An 18,287-nucleotide genomic window follows, 5' to 3' on the forward strand; every position below is an offset into this window, starting at 1 on the left:
CACAAAAAAAGAGCGGGAGACTATTAAGCCTATAATAACTCAAACTTTTCCAGAGATTAGACCATAGATATAATCTCAGTTACGCAGCCTACTACTATTATAAACTTTTTAAACCATCCAAATTATCTAATCTGCCAGCACACAAGTTTTTTTTCGCCTAAATAAATATCAGAAGAATTGAGAAGGTAAATAAAATGACTGAATATTGAACATCATATATGTATTTTAGGATGGGACCACTTTATCTATTACAGCTTAGAGCTGAACACATCGATCTATGTCGTTTACAATAAATTATTTTTGATCTATAGTTTAATTATGAATAACGAACAAAAGTTTGTTCTTACATAGACACATAATCGTTTGAAACGCCAAATATATTAAGTAAGTGTGTTAAGTAATTTGATTACATAAAAAGCTTTATCTAAATTAGCTAAACAGACAATAACATTGAGAGTATACCTCGGTTATCTTTTATTCTCATTAAATGGTAATACGTAATGTATTTCAACTAACCACATTCCATATGGCACATAAAACCGAAGCTAATATTACTATAAACTATGTTTAAAGTGCAATTTATATTGAAATTTTTATCTAACAAAACATCCATTGAGATTAACGTCATATAAATTGAATAATATAAGTTTTAAATTTTTTTAAACACGTTACTATAAAGAAAATCGTTCTGTGAACGATACAATGTCTGAGACTTACGATCTAATCTTCATTCAAATATCCTTCGATCTAACCATGTACTTCATTTAGGACTAGTAAAATTCAATTAAAACTCACATTGGAAGAATTTAACTAACTTAACTAAACAGAATTAAGCGTATGCTTAAGCAATTGAACTAAACTATCTAAATACGATTTAATAAATGCAACAAAATTGTCTAAGTAGGTAAAACACAAATTGTGCAAACTCGGTAACTTCATTTCAAACAAAATTCAAATTGTTTACATTGATATGTTAAAATATATAACAAAACAATATATAACTTGTATATCACAATGATCATAATTAAAAAGATTTTTAATCATGCAATGTTTGAAGTAAATACGTATTATTTTTCAATGCTAGCTGAGCTGCATTACAAAATTTTAATATTTCTAAAGTACTTATGTAATTTTGAACTTAAGAGGTTTTTTAATCATTAATCTTTGGAATTTTTGTTTTATACAATATTTTATCTGTTGATTAATTGTTTATAATTAGGTATATAGTTAAAATACGTTACATACAGTAGCTGCCTCATAATAGTTCATAAAACATAATAATATTATTTAAAATTCAGTCAGAAACGTAAACTAACTTATCTATAATAAATGCTTTTATGGGACAGTAATACTCAAAATGAACACCAAAGCTAAACAGAGGAAGTCTCTGAGTAGATATTCCAACACGAAGCAGTTTCAATAACAACTCGTAAAAAAATACAAAAGAAGGCATTCTTTTTTGACCATCTTTCCACATAACCATTTCCACTTATCTAGGATTTTCTATAGATATACTTTATATAGGTACCTACACACATAGTTAGATACATTTAATATTAAAAATTCGTTCAAGAGTCTTTTTTGACACGAGGATAGTTCTACGCACATTAGAAGAAGACATATTATATGAAAACTTTTCCAGTCATGTCCACATTGTCACTTGAATATCATCATTATCATCATTTTTAGACACCAATACGTTTTGAAATGAAATATATTTCATTTAAACGTAATATGTCGGGGCCGGTTCTCAGTCAAAGAGGCAAATGAAAGCCCTCAGAAGGCCGTCCCCGAAACATGCGCAGCATCCCTCTTTCTTAGTTTTTTCTTCAGGCGCAAAGCTAGGCTGCTTTGGTCTCTTGGAGCGACGCACGCAGAGCTTGCTGCCCTGCTGATCATCGCTTGGTTGTTCAGAACGTGGACTTAGATGCACCGGTAGAGCAGCAGGTTGAGTGGGGCGTGGACGCGCCCAGCGACGCAGCATGCCTTCTTGTTCAGCGCCCACGGGCACAGGCGCCGAAAGTTTACGAGCTCGGGCGGTAACCAGTGCACGTTCCATCGGCTCTAGTAGCTCCAAAGCCAGAGCCCGATCCAATTCCTCTCCGGAGAGCAGTAAATACCGAGGGCAATATGCCAACTCGCCGAGCGCAGCTCGCTTGTTGCTAGGAGTCAGCTCGCGTTTCGTGCGTTTGCAAGCAGCTGTGCTCCATCGTGACAGAGCTTCTGCCAAGACGAGCTCGCTTGACACTCGCAATGTGTCGCGTTTCACGATCAACGCAAGATCTTCATAAGTTAGTTCCTCGAGCCGTTCGTCGGTGAGAGCAGCATCGGCGTTATCATCGAGGACTAGAAGAGCATTATGTGCTAGTGAATCGCACCATCGTGAGCACTGCGCCAGCGACCGTGCGGCTGCGTCGTTGGTAAGCGCAGGTAGTGGAGGCGCTGAAGCGGCACCGGGCAGCCTTGCACAGAGGTAGCGTAGATCGCGTAGCACTTCGAGGGCCACACCGGCATCTAACATCTCGTCGAGGCGTCGAGCACATCGCTCTGCCAGCAGCGGGCAGAGGAACTTGTAGGCAGCGTCGAGCGAACAGCGAGCAGTAGCCACCGAGTTGAGTTGCGTAGGTTCACAGTAGTGGTAACGGAGCAGCTGCTCGAAGCCCCGTCTATCGACATAATCGACAACGATGACATCAGTTTTGGCATTGAGTAGAGCTGCAAACACCGGGCTAGTGGCGGCCAAGACACGACGGTGTCCGGGATAGCGCCAAGTGTCGCCATTGATGCCCGCGACGAACACAATATCGCTTTCCTTTTCGTCGTCGTAGAGACGAGCGTTGTCGTCCAGCTCGAGGCCAGACGACTCTCCATTGTAACCATTTGCACTTTCGATCGCATCGATGTCATCATCGGGATGGGCTCGTGCGGGATTTGTCACTACCGTCATCTTGACAATCTTGGGATCGTACTATCTGAAACGAAAAGAAAACTGCTGTTATAATAAAAGTATGTATGCACAGTCAAATAGTTTGACGAAATAATTACAGAGCATCATAGTTTTACTCATGAACACAACACAACAAAATTGAATAAGAACCTCTTGTTCGCAGCTGTTTCGAACATATTTGAGAAGAGTACACAAAGATATTATAATATAATTATTTCCTTTTCGCGTATTTCCTTATGTCCGTTAACCGCTAACGAGTTCTCTTAGCGCCCCCCATTATATCCTGTATGCGCATATCAGCGCCATATAAAGAATCATTATTACAACTGTTTGCGCTCCGAGTCATCCGAAGTGTTAAATAGACCACCAAGGGCAATTACATGTACGTATATTTTTTACAAGTACACAATTGTTTGTTTGTTCCGTGAAAATATGTACATTGTGGGAATACTTTACATTGTAGATGTACAATACAAGAATAATATATAATAGAATTTATATTATAACCGTTTAAATGTTATTCTATTATATGAAATCGCAGGTCAGTGACTTAGATGTTGAAGAAAGTAATTACACTAAGTTGTTATAAAATACTGTAATACATTTCCTAAAACATCTACTGTTGGAAACGTTGAGTTTCATCGCTAGGTAGCATCTGTATTGATTTCCCGCAGTGATTCCACCTTCGCCTAGACGCTCTAGACAGGGTAATGTGGCAATAAAGAACCTACGAATACATAAGCTATGCACCCTTCTTAAATAAATTTGAATTTCGTCGTGGTTGATGAAATATATCCTGCAAGTACCTATGTGTACAGATAGATAAGTATTAATATACAACATTAAAAGCGCTCCAAATTTCAAATATTCTCAAAATTCATTATTCCTCTTTGTTTCAAAAAACAAATGTACGTAACAAAATAGATTTCACGATATATTGTTACGAAGAATTCTGTCTCTTCTAATTAAGTTCTTCTTGTGACTTTTGTTAAAAATTATAGTTTTAAAACTTCTAGGATCTAACAAGCAAAGGAATGTATGTATTTAATTGTATCTGATATTTCTTCTATACCTTTCTTTCGTTATAGGCCACTTTAATATTTAAAAATAGCAATTAATTTCGGTTCTCATTTATCACCCTATTTACTCTAATAACTAGGAATTTTCTGCTACATTTTCAACGATGAAATAAGTATTTTTAGGATAGTAAAACAAATAATAAATAATATTTAATAATAGCAATTAATTTCAGTTCTCATTAGCACCCTATTTACTCTAATAACAAAGAATTTTCTGCTACATTTTAGACAGATAAGTATTTTCATGTTTATAAATATAAATAATGAAGTTATTTTCATACCAAATAAGACAATCGCTGAATACAAAATGTTGCATTTTCGCGAAACATGCGTCAACACTCGGCGGTTTGCACTTAGCGCATTCCCCTCGCATAAACAAAAATACGGATGAAATGCTACAAATGTTGCTCAGTCCGCTTTTAAATACACTTTCATACATTTCATGAACAAGAATTACGATTGATTTATGCATTAAGGTAGAATTACGATTGCTTTATGGCAGGATGATTATGTTCTTTGTTATAATTTTACACTAAACATAAGTCTTGACTTAGCATATGTAATGTCTCTAATATTGGTTTTATTTTAGAACATATATACTTAGGGCTTTGTGTGGGGGAACGCAGGGACACGCAGAGGCTACAAAGGAAATTTCGAAAATATCGAAAGAAATTCTATTAAAAGTACAGGAAGAGAGGGTAGTACAAAAAATTACGGACTTATAACTTTCAAGAATTAAGTAACGTGCCCCAAAAAAAAAGTGAGTAAAAAGTGCCTGCCTATACTCATAGCAAATTTTTACTCGTGTGTTTATACATGATAATATTGAATGAATAGCTTCAAACCTATTTATTTATTGGCTACAAATAGATACTAGATACAAGAATATGTAGTCTTTCGCAAACTGTCCACAGCGGAATCAAACTATTTGTGACACGATGCATTTCCTTGTCTTATTTTTTTATTACGCCAATAAAACAACAGATTTAAATACTGCCCCGCGGTCGCTAGTATCTATGGTGCAATTTACAAACTCTATCCTTTACGTTATATGTTTCTATGAGCTTCGAATATGGATTTGAGATGCACGTAGTAAGTACTATTTAAAGTATTATAAACCTCGCAGTATTGATCCCAACATCTAAGTTTAAAGTAAATGTATAACTTATTATAGACAACTAAATTACGTCCCACGCGTGCGTTAATCTAACATCATATTTAATAAAATCTTTCCAACCGACTTTTTATAAAATTACCTCACAAATAATTTTGAAAAAGAGACTATGCAGGTTTACAGTTAACTAACATAAAATATTATCCTGTTGGTTTACTAAAATAAGTAAATAAACATGTCTTTCAACGATATTTTAATTTAAAGTCCACAAATAATGCTGCAGGGAATTGTATATTTTTTTAATGGCAGGGACATTTTTGATAGTTATACCCGTGATTCTCAATGGCCCACATAGCAAACATTCGCATAGCTCTCGACTGCGCTGGAATTGCCCTATATTTAGAGACAGTGATCCGTTAGTGCAATGTTACGAAAGCATAATATGCGTTTCTCTGGCCATTCGACATGTGTGCTAAACTCATTAGTCATTATTTTTATTTGTATCTTCTATAATGTTGCAGAGAGGAATAGTTTAATATTAAGTATTGTTGTAAGGCTTATAATGTATATTCTTATAAAGAATTTTTTTATTCGATAGTGATTCAAAACCTTGCATTTTATAGCGTAACAATGGATGATGAACTTTTATCATGCATTATTGTGTTCTCAGCAATATCAACTATTCACACATGACATATATTTATTTTATTTTTATATTATTAAATAAGACACGGTCGGGTAACGCCCTTAGTTCTCACCAAGCGTGGATCCTAAAACTTACTCAACACACAATTATACCGATAACAGTGAATGTTAACCTTGCATAAAATCAAGGCACGTATTCACTATCTAATATATACAAGTGTAAAAATTATTACAATTACGATGCAGTTTTATTAACCGTTTATGTTAACATAAAAAATATACCATACCTATAATTATAAAAGATCAGATTTAAATAATAATATGCAACATTTTAATATACCGTATATTAGTGTCAGTCCGTCAAATTAATGTATATAATTATAATATTTCTATGTACTGACATTTTCAGGATTGGTTTAAAAGTAAAACCAAAATTACGTTTAGATGAAGTTGGCTTCATATCTACAAACATAACCTATTTGTAATCATCGTTTATAATATTAATGTGTTTACGAAGCATATCTATTATCCTATTCTCCAAATTAAATACGGGTTTTTCCTTTCTCTTAAAGTTTAAAAAAAGCTAAAATAATAATCATAAAGATACTATTTTTTATCGTCTGAACCTTGATTGTATAGTGCTACATTATTACGAAATTGTTACCGATCGTGCAGTAGTGTTTCGGAAATAGCACTCCTCTGCGACATGCGGAAATGAATGTGCACTGAATCGACTTTAGCCGTACGACATCTGGACATGATGAAAGTGCTCTCTGTCTGAAATACGTTTATATCAATAAATAGGAATTACTAAGTATCGACAGCTAGATTTCTTTTTTTGAATTTGCTTTAGATGCCTCATAATGAAATCTGTTTACAGCAATAAATTCCTTCGCGGGATTGAAAACTAGAAAGCGACTTTTTAACACTTCTTCCGCAGCACGCTGAAGTGTTAATACAGAAACTAAAAATGTGACATAACTTTCATGTTTTGTTTCTATTTTCATTGATAAATGACGCATTTAAGGATTTTTTAAATAATATATTTGGTAACCAATTAAATACTTGGAATATGTCACAAAGGACGTTCGATTGTACTGCGTTGTTATTTGCTCAGCAAATAGTGTTGCTTCAGACAATTTGTATAAGCCATACGCAAACAGTATTCTTTTCAGATTAACGGAACAATATTTGAATACAGTGTCCATCGTTTCGTAATAAGGTCTTTTCGAGCGTTTGACATTGGCAGCAATGAAAAAACTGAACACTTGTTAAGAACAATTATAAACATATTTTATGAAAAAACAAATTGTAGAATATAAAAGTACAAATTTAGCAAGGCATAGAACACTACAAATAATAAATACTCTTCGCCGAGTACACAACACGCCACGAAGACAATTAACAACACGAAACTAATAAAATGACACATAATACAGATCACAAAAGACTCTCATATAAATTATACGAGTCGATACAGGTTAATGAAACATCTATATTAATGATTTTGGTCGGTAGCCCAAAACGGGAGATAGGGCGGGCGGCCCGGCGCGGCCCCACCATCGTCCTACATACCTCCAACTGGGTCAAGAGTAGCTCCCATCCGGTGAAAATTGTACTGGCATATCGGAAAATTTGGCAGCGCGTTACGCATTGTGATCTGGGCTTTGAGGAAAACCACGTCAGCTAATGATATATTTAATACAGTTTAATGTGTATCAATAAACTAATAACATTTAGATTTAAGAGATTTTAAGTAGTAGTAATCATTTATTAATATTAAGTATACGTCAATACTGAACATAAGTACGATTTTTTATGTTGCCGCGCATGTCTGTCATTTTCCTTTATTATTAATAAACTTACGAGGAAAACGTCTGACATAATGAATGTAACAATTTGATTTTGCTTTCATATGCCTTTGTTTATTAGCAAAAAGATATTCACGTCATAACAGCCATTTTTATAAAGACGTATGAGAAGATCTGACCGCGCTTATTTCATTCGGGTCCGATGTCGATTGACTAAAAATACGTTTTTAATTTACCTTTTGGTATGATGCGTCAGTTTTGTTAGTCATGTCAGTTTTGTTGCGTGTTCACTTAAAATGCTAACCATGGAAGCTATAACATCTCGTTGATACAATTTATGACTAGTTTTCGGACGTTACAGGCGGACGGCGTGTAAAAACGTGCTATAAAACTGGAAGGTCAATATTCTCGCCAATAAACTGATATAAATCTATGATTTAATTCACACATAAAGTGTGGTTTACGTGAATCATCTTTGTATGTTGAAAATGCCGTGTATTCGAAGAAGTCTCGTGCAAAGGAATGAAAATAAAATTCCTACAGTATAATATGACTCCGTTTCTGTAGTCCAACCTCCTATCGTAACAAAATTGTTTAATTGGATTCGTTTTCAGAATTTAAACATTTATGAAACCCAATTCGGATAAAATTATCGTTAATGGACTTATGTTTAAGGAAATATACCTATCCGGTCTTTTTTGTAACTATTGGAAGGATTTATGAGGTTTAAATAATATTTGTACGTTAATGTTACTTTTTTCCATTCTTCTACGATATACGAGTTGTTTGTTGACGGTTTTTTTTACCAATGTTATAAATTTGTTTAAATAAGGGCTGATTTTCCCCTCATCGATTGATGTTCATTTGTTTATTTTTTCATAATTAGGCTTACTCAATAGAGTAGATAACTTTTATCAGACGATTAAAAAATTAGTCCTAAGTGATTTAGGCACTAAAAATATAAATCAAGTTTAGTATAACGTGATTGTCATTATCTTTCGATGTCTAAAGCAAATTCTACTATAAACAAGTAGGTTCTAGAAATTTCTTGATTCAGAAATTTAGATTTATGTAAAGCAAAAAGATTTATGTAAAGGCCGAAAATCAGTATCACATATTGGATGGAATGACAAAGGAAACAAAACTTTATAGAATTACTTAAAAATAGACTCTAGGTTTTATGCAGTATTTTCAATATCTACGTTTTTAAACTATTTATTTAGCAAAATCATATCCTTCTCTGTTACCTGTATAGTACTATTGCTCTAACAGAGAATTAAATATTTAAAAGCTTGAACGCTACGCTTTTGACAGAAATGGGCCGTTTGTTGTTCAGTCCGCCTGTATCATTATTAAATGATCACTAGAAATACGTCAAAATACCGCCATCTTTAAAAACTCCTTCACTTCAAGTAAGAAGTTTTTTAGCGAGATATTATGCCTTTTTTATATAGAATATTGTATATAAAATAGTTAAGAAAACTTACTCAAAATATCCGACAACGTACAGCAGCAACTTAACTCCATGCCAATAACATACAAACTGAATGGGGCTTTGGATTAATGCGGATTAATATAGGGTTAGTATTATTCATCCAAACTTTCAACTGAAGGGAAAATTTTACAATCATTAGACTAAATGAAGCTTCTAAAACTTTTCCACATAATGTTTCCATTGAGTTCGTGATGACGTTTAACTAGTAGCAAAATTAAAGTGGAGTTAAATAACGTTTTCCTGTATATGCAAGTGCCTTGTGAGCGGTCAATAGAGGTCATTATCAAACCGCTAGTCTCTCCTTCTAGTTGACCAACCGCAATGTCAAAGGCTGTCTGTACAGTCATCCTAAGTTAATATGTTAGAATTAAGTACGTCTCGTTGTTTAGAAATTTAGTCATGCATTGACATTACTTATGATTTTTTGCTCACATCATTTATACTTCATTTCGAAAAAGTATTATCTTACTTGATGCAAAAAAAGCGCACTACCCACGCCTCAAATGAATCATTTATTGTTCATAAGTTTGTAATCAAGCTTTATAACAAAGGGATTTATCGGCGCTTCAAATAGAGAGAATACTAAATACAGCAGATTCGAGAGCTCTGCATGGAAGAGTAAAACACAAAATTCTTTAATATACAAATAACTTCTATATACTGATATAATCGCAAAAGCTTAAAATTTAGTAAAATATGATATAACTTCTAAGTACCTTCTAGTAGTAGATATATTATGAATGTGATAAGATATATAACAGAAATATAATAGAAACATAGGAATGAAGCTAGTTTTCAATTTTTATCGCGATTTTTAGTACTTTAATTTTCTTCCTGCGTTTCGAAGACTGCAGCCTTCATGGTCACGGAGCGGACTGAGGTGCTCGTCGTCCGAAAACTCAAAGTTGAATAAAAATACAAAAAATCGCGACAAAATCGACAAACTAGTTTTATTTCGATGTCTAACATTCACGTAAACATAAGAAAATATTATACCTTCATAAGAAACATTTTCATAAATATATGTGGATTCAATTGAAATGTAAGTATTATAACATAGTAAAACCGCAGTAATTTTATTAAATGCGCAAAACAAGAGTCACTATCAGCATAGCTTCTTAATAAGTGTGCTTATTTTTATTAAATTAATACGTTTTCACATATTGTTTCCAATAAACTACAATTATTTCATTGTGGTTTCAGTGATAAAAGTAATTAATATTCAATTAAATGAATATGTTCTCATAAATATTCCTAAAACCACTTGAGTAACTTATCGTAGCTTATCCTTTCATAATTAACATACATTATGTATTTCTCAGCCCCGGATCTAGGGGGGGGGCGGGGCAAGCCAGGGCCCGTGCCCCGGGCGGCGAATTTAGAGAGCGACAAATTCAAACTAGCCAGACGAATACACATCTCATCATTAACGCAAATTTGACTACTGAGACATCCAGTATATAACACACATAAATTATTACCCGCGGGGCGCGAAATGATGATGATGATGATGACAAAAGTAAAAATATAGGTGGTTGGGGGCGGCATTATCCAGATTTTGCCCCGCCTTCAAAAAATTCAAGATCCGGGGCTGGTATTTCTATTGGTATATATATGTATTAAATTGAACAATTGTTTGCTTCAACGTCTATTGCTTGTAGTGTTGGGTTGTATAAAGCAAAAGACGTTTTAAATTAAAATTATTATAGAATCCAATTTTCAAAGATAATATTAATATTCCATTACAATTAAAGCAAAAAATAATCCCAATTATATTCCATTGTAGCTAACTGTGGTGAAATTTTCCAAAAGAGAACCCGACACAACATATAAGTACTAATATGCATAAATGCGATCTGCAAATAGCTCTTATCATAAATAAATTTTACGTAAAAGGAAACCGGTACGGTTCGGGCTATATGGACCTTTCGCCAGTGGTAGCTAATAGAATTTAAATATAGACAAATAAAAACATATTATGTGTACTAAAATATTCAATCCGACAAAGCAAATTTTAATTATATATAATAAAAATATTAGATAAAGGACTCCTGATATTACCTTTATTGTAAGGTCTATGTAAATCGGATTAAAGTGGTTTAGGCGGGAACAAAATTTAATTCATACATAAACCAAATTATCCGTCTCTTATCTACCGAAAACAAAGTATTAATATCATATAGAAGTAATGGGGTTCATTTGCATAAATGTGACAAAACAAATATTAGATCTGTAAATTTCTATTAGCTATGTTTTTGCCATTCTATGACTTAAAGAACCTCCACACTAAAAGGTTCTTTATCTTAAAATAATATAACAAAAAGAATATCTTTACCTATTTTTTATTTTACGCGTGCTTGTAAAACAAAATGCTTATGAGAGCCTCAGAGAAGAAGATGCAAAATTATATTCACTGAACTTTAATATGAATTAGTTTTATTATAAGAAGTGATTAAAGATTTCTGAAAAGCTGAATGACTGTTCCGAATTGTGATTCAAATGTAAAGCAATTGTTGGAGAAATGCCAATGTTACTCAACAAATAGTGAGTGTAAACGAAACCATTGAATTGTTTTTAATATGTCATCAGACTTCCAAGAAACAGTTTTATTTTAAATAACTACGTAAGTAAGTATGCGGATAGCTTTCCACGGAAATACTGTAGATATAACAAAATAGGTAACAAAACTTTACTATAGCTTGTTTTTTTAAAAAAATAATTGCATTAAGTATATAGCTTTTTTTTTAATTTTTTTTTTTACATTAAGTATATATTTTGTGCTCGATTAATATTATTTGTTCCCTAATTTTCAAACGCTAGCCTCGTGCGAGAATTCTTTTAACTCAAAACCTCGTGGAATCGCTCAGCATTCTAAACATCAAATACCAATTAAAAAATATATCGATTCTGTTGCATATTACATTCAATGGTTATTTATAGGTAAAAATAACTTCACAAAGTATATTCCGTATCCATATTACCGATTCCAGCGATACCTATCAGGAACTGTAAGGAATTTTCCGTCCCAGAAAAAATACTTCAAAAAATTTTGCGACTAAACAAACATTTGCTTCATGCGGAATCGCACCTCCGTCGCCATCTCATTGTTGGACTACATACATCTACTACTACTACTAACTACACTAGCAGCTGGCGCATTGTCTACTAGTACATGGTGACTGTCAGCCAACATCGATATGATTTAATTAGATTAATTGATAATAGAAATCATCATTAATTAACCTACTATATAAATTCTACTAAATACTATTTATAGTAATGCGTAATATTTTGTAGGTCATATTACCATTACAATAATGAAATAAGTAAATAATGTTATTGAAACGGTTATACACACTAACAAGTCTGTGTTATATTAAGAAACTTAAATTTTTGTGTAATTAGGTGCGCCGTTTTTTTTGTCTACGCTTTCCGTCAATATTACCAAGGACTATGAAAAATAAATCCTTCGTGAAATCTTCTACAATATTACTAATATCATTAATCAATTAGATATCACATAAACCTATCCTCCATTTCTCGTTGTGATCGATTATTATTATTATTTTTCACCGATATCTGTTGCAGCGCTGACATATATGTATGTAAAAAAATATAAATTACCTGTTTTCTTACAATCGGGACAATCAGATCACATCTCCCGCAGTCTGCTTTGGTGTAGGGAATATCTAGCACTGCACGGAATCTATCAGAAGGCAAATTGCATTCGTCAATATTGCAACCGTTTCTTTGTTTATACACTTGTTGAAACGTGCTGTTGTGTGTGTGGTGGGTGTTGTATTGAGGATGGCCGGGGATCTTCGGCGCGCGCCGCCCGCCCTGCGCGGCCTCGTCCGGAAAAACAACACTATTCAGCGCAGTGCATGCGCGGACACGCCGCCAGTGCTAATATTAGCGGACGAATTTTCGCGAGACCTGCGCGCGCGAGCTCCTAGCCTCCGACTACGTGTGGTCGGGAGCCAGTGGTGAGTGGTAACTGCCGCCCGGACACCAGCGCGCTACCAGCAGCACCAGCGCGCATGCGTCGCGCCACCGGCAACAAACGCTCCTGTAACCAAGGCAGTATTGAACCTTCTCGGAACTACCGTACATACGCTGTATAGAGAATGTTTACTGGAAGAATATTAACTTGAGTTCACTAGCAAAGTACTATAGATGTGCCTACATAGGTTTCTATAGATATAAATCAGCGCAGTCGATGTGTACACGTGCCGCTGCAGTAACATAATTTATTTAAGTTAGTTACGTTTAAATTAAGTTGGCGCGTGCCGTCGAGGAAGTCGTGTTTTAGTTAATAAAATTTCCCTAGGGTCATGATTTTATTGCGAAGCTATACGGCATAAGTTCAAGAACATGTTTAAAACTAAAGGATAGTAAATTGTACACCTATTTAATTTAATGTCTAGCAAAATGATTGGCAGTTACCTAAGAGAATTTTCTTGTACCTACCTACTGCGGTTAAGGTAGCCGTCCTAAATTATTCACCCGTATTTTGTCAAAATAAATTTCCATGGTATATTAATATCATACTTTTAAATGGGACGTAAGAAGCTAAGAATTTTATAATGTAGACTTAAGTAGCGTTTGACCTTCTAAGGGCAAAAATCAGTACAAATCACGTTTCACATTGCGAGCGGTCGATGGTTAAAATCCTAGGTCTAACCTTAAGATTATGCTACGCTTTTACAACCATATCATATGACCTTTTTGAATCTTTCATTTATTATACAACTTTAACCCTGAACAACAATATTTCAAACCTCCTCTACTACTGAGAGGTATTAGGCCTTAGTCCACCTCGCTGGCCTAGTGCGGATTGATAGACTTCACACACCTTCGAAATTCCTATAGAAAACTCCTCAAGTATACAGGTTTCCTCACAATGTTTTCCTTCACCGATAAAACAAGCGATAATTCACAAAGAATACACACATAATTCTTTAGAAAAGTCAGAGGTGTGTGCTTTTGGGATTGAACCTGCGAACATTCGTCTCGACAGTCCGTTCCACAACCGACTAGGCTATCGCCAATTTCTTAATATTAAAAAAAAAACTAAAAATGTAATTTTGTAAGATTGGTAAGTAAATAAAAATATAGTAGTAGTCTGCCCTTGGAATTTCACATGTACTATATAGGTAGTCCATTCCAGACCATTCACAAAACCATGGAAAATATTCTGTTATTATGTTTTTAGTAAATTGAATTTTAACAACGTATCAGTTGTTTGAGCAGTGAGCACGTAAGTCAATCATTTGCGTGCGCGCATATCGGTTCTGACTCACTCACAATTTACAATAACAACATAGTAAACCGTACTCCACCGTACTATATTGTTCACGTCGAGGTCCTAATCTCAAAGCTTATTAGTTCATTTATTTTTTCTATTTTACAACATTCTATAAATGTACCGAATAAATAACATCGGCCGTCAAATATTTCCGGTAAGTACCGTTCGTATTATTAAGGTCTTTCCGGAATTTAGATTGGAAAGGTTAGTTATAGTTTAAGCAATAAACAAAAAACAATTAGTACTATAGTTGAATGAATACTTATTAATCATTTCATGATAAATATAATCGACACGCGTGGTTTATTTCTTTGGTAACTAATATCCTTTAAGATTGATCACGGTTATCTACGATACGTCATTGTCATGAAAAGGATTTTGCTGAAACCTCTTCTGAGTCCGAAATAAATAGCTTATTTAACGAAAGGTTACCAATAGAAAAACAGTATAAGAATAATTACTTTTTATACAAAACAGTATAAGAAAAATGATTTCTTATATTTAAGCGATTGTTAGACATTAAAATTACACTATTTTTCGGATTTTATCGCGGTTTTAATTATGAAGTTTAGAGAATTCGGTTTCCTTCGTTTTTTTTGACCCCGCTGCTTGCGAATCTTTCTAATATTGTTGCGCACCGTACTTATGATTATAAAATGGTATGATAATAATTAAGTACTACAAGTTGAAACTGAGAAAGAAAATGCCGGTACATGGGTACTATTATAAATTTCTTAGACCCTTTGTTATTCTAATTATGCAACTTGCCTACCACAGATACATCTTTTTCCATGTAGAGTTATTCTCTGGCGACGATGGCACAAAAATAAGACACGCATTTTTACATTCGCTTTAGAACAGTACCTATAATAACCATATCTATTCGTATTCATGATCATACATCTTCAGAAAGCAAGTAATCGGATATTTATGTTCTAAGCGCATTGGTCAACTGTTTGATCTTTGGCCTTACTATGTGTTTAGATACATATTATACTGATAAAACAATGGGGCTATCTAATCAGCGAATTAAAAAGCAAATAGCTTAACTTCGAACGCCTAAGTAGTTTATTTATTCAGTAGCTACGCGATAGGCTCTTGTTTACGTATGTGATGTCTACTCGACTTGCCTACCTATATAATGAAAAAATCGGCCGCAACGATTTCGATCGATGATGAACCATAACGTACCGGTTATTACGACCAAATAGTTAGATCTAAACAAGCCGCATATGATATACCGGATAAACCAACCAAAATTGACAGAATTTATAGTTATCGTCGGCCGAAATATTGTTTTATTCTTATTATAATGGAAGATGCCATAACGACATAGAAAGGATGTATTACTACTTTTTTTCTTAAAAGAGTAGAAAAAAATCTTAACTAGTAATTATTAGCTTAGCTTGGTATTGCATGTTTAGACTATGCATGCTGGACGCGCCTTAGGTATTCGAGCGCCCCGAGTGGAATATATTTAGCACCTCTTTTTTCTGGACAAATATATACGTATAAGAGAAAAAAATATGGTAAGTATATGAGCGTGACGATCCCCTAGAGCCTTTGACATCTTCCATAGGATCAGACGCCTTAGTCAACCCCCCGCGCGCTCCACGGGTCAGACGTCCTCAGACCTGTGGCGCCCAAAGCGACTGGACCGTATTAAATTGAATAAAACGTAAAATTCAAGATCCGAAAAAGCAAAAAAAAGAATTCCTTAAGCGTGACTATGGGGGACTTGGAAAACAGTATGCCTCATCTACTCCAGACTTGTGTGGACGTCACCACTGGGGAACTTTATCTTATCGAGCACAAACCTCCCCTGGAAAATAACTCTTAGCTACTACCATAGAAGATTCAATGACTTTGTAAATAGTGAAAAAAGATTTATGAAAATATCGTCGTTGTAGGTGGAGAACTAAATAACTCGGATTTTGGCCATTTTGTACTTTCATCACTTTTGTGTTGCCCAAAACATGGCGCATATTTTGGCCTAACAAGTATTTCATTATCTTATCCCGTTTCGAAATTATAACTTTTTTTATGTTAAAAGTGGAGAAATAAACATATTCAAATAATATATATTTTGTTGTAGAAAAAGTAAATAATTAAATAATAAAATCAATAAACTGCGACTTATAATCTGTTAGTAAAGAAATTAACTAAAATGAGTTGTTTAATTCTTCCTCGAGTCTATTGTTTGTAAACAAAATTAATCAAGTGTGTAGAAGAACTAAACAACTTGATTTGTTTAATTTAGACATTGAAGATTCTAATGGTATTCACTTTAATAAATTCTATAATTGTAATTATTTAACCTTATAATTACTTTACCATATGGTTTCTAGTGTGGCAAAACTAAATAACTATACGAGTTATTTAGTTTATTTCAGCAAACTTACAAAACATTGTTGTGGCAGAATTAAATAAGACGTTTTTATTTTTTTATATTTTTATTCTTCAGGTCAGAGTTTTTTTTGTTAATGCATAATATAATAGATAATAAGACCCAAGATATATAAAAATACCGACAGTAAAATTATTTATAGTTTTTTAGTAATGCTTAAAAATAACGAAAAAAACCGTTAATTGCGTTTATCTCGAAACTAGAAATTTTGAGTTATTTAGTTCTCACCTACAGCGACGATATCATAAAACAATAAACAAATGTCAATAATTAATTTATGAACTGGCAGTATGGTCTTTGACCTTAGATGGGTCCAGTTTGACCTTAGATAGGCAGTATGGTCGTAAGACTATAGCCTGTCCTCTAAGGAAGAAGGAAAAAAAAATGGAAAGAATAAAAAAAAACAAACGTCAAACTGCAGACGTCAATCAATGTTGACATCAGACTGAAAACAAAATAGACCAGAAATAAGAGTTGAGAATATTGTGGTTAATATATTATAATTAATTATATTTCTAATTATTCCATTTGCTTACACCTTATACTAACTATAAATCCAAAGGCCACAATTTACGTCACAAATATGTCAACATTTGAAGAGCGACGAAAATCTTTATTCAATCATTTGAAGGATGCAGAAGATCAATATTCTTTATCACATAAAAACAAAGTTGTACAACCACAAGCTGATTATGGCACTATCGACAGATATACATACAGAAAATTGAAACATGAAATGAAACAATTTCGTGGGCGAGAGAGTATTTTCAAGCGACCAGAGGCTAACATCAGGGAGTGTTTACGGGCTAAGACTATACCAGATCACATAAAAAATCCACAAAAATGGGTTTATTATAATCTCTCAGATGTAACTCCAGAACAGATGTCAGATGCTACAAATACCGCAACAGCCCTTGCATTAATAAAAAAGTTGGAGGAAAAGGCAGAGGAGCATTCAAAAATAGAACATGACACAGAAGATGTATTCAAGAAGCCTACATTTCACTTCTCTTCGTCAATTAAAAAGGACACTGAAGATGAAAAGGCAGTTTTCAAGTCAGGGAAAGTTATAATGCCTGAATACGTTGTAGGAGTCACAAAAAAGAAAGAAAAGAAGAATCTTCCCAAAAAAGAACCAAAAGCAAGCCAGGAGCCAGTACATAAAAATGGACTGAAATTGGATCATCTTTATGATGATGAAGAATAGTTTTTAATGAATTATGAAATTAATAAAAAGCTCTAAGTTTATTATAGTTATATCTTTGTACGTATTGGTTTTATTTTTCACAAATGCATCTACTAATGTGTTTGCTACTGCAAGGAGTCATATATTGCAATACCTATAAAAATCCTATGCAAAGATAACCTGAATAAATGGCTTCATCAATAGGAAGCCTTTTATTTTTTTTTTCACCACCATCCTAATAGTAGTTAATCCAGATAGTTTTACTAACTACCCTAGTAATGATGAATGGGGGACC

The 18,287-nt window shown here is 33.8% G+C and overlaps 2 protein-coding genes across 3 annotated transcripts; one reads left to right on the top strand and one right to left on the bottom strand.

Annotated features, from left to right (window-relative positions):
• Positions 1–203: 203 nt before the first annotated feature.
• LOC115440041 (BTB/POZ domain-containing protein 6) lies at positions 204–13,142 on the bottom strand. Of its 2 annotated transcripts, none has more exons than XM_030164175.2 (2): positions 12,716–13,142; positions 204–2,972 (listed from the first exon to the last, which is right to left on the bottom strand). In XM_030164175.2, the coding sequence occupies exon 2, from the start codon at positions 2,945–2,947 to the stop codon at positions 1,751–1,753; it is 1,197 nt and encodes a 398-aa protein (XP_030020035.1). In that variant the 5' UTR covers positions 2,948–2,972; positions 12,716–13,142; the 3' UTR covers positions 204–1,750. The 2 variants fall into 2 exon arrangements, with proteins under 2 accessions (XP_030020035.1, XP_030020036.1); XM_030164176.2 differs by lacking the exon at positions 12,716–13,142 and adding an exon at positions 9,084–9,163.
• A 4,063-nt stretch (positions 13,143–17,205) lies between these two features.
• Positions 17,206–18,074, top strand: LOC115440029. The gene has a single exon (XM_030164153.2). The coding sequence runs from the start codon at positions 17,390–17,392 to the stop codon at positions 18,011–18,013; it is 624 nt and encodes a 207-aa protein (XP_030020013.1). The 5' UTR covers positions 17,206–17,389; the 3' UTR covers positions 18,014–18,074.
• Positions 18,075–18,287: the final 213 nt, after the last annotated feature.

The sequence above is a fragment of the Manduca sexta genome, chromosome 15 (assembly GCF_014839805.1).
Source record: "Manduca sexta isolate Smith_Timp_Sample1 chromosome 15, JHU_Msex_v1.0, whole genome shotgun sequence".
In the NCBI taxonomy this organism is placed as follows: domain Eukaryota; kingdom Metazoa; phylum Arthropoda; class Insecta; order Lepidoptera; family Sphingidae; genus Manduca; species Manduca sexta.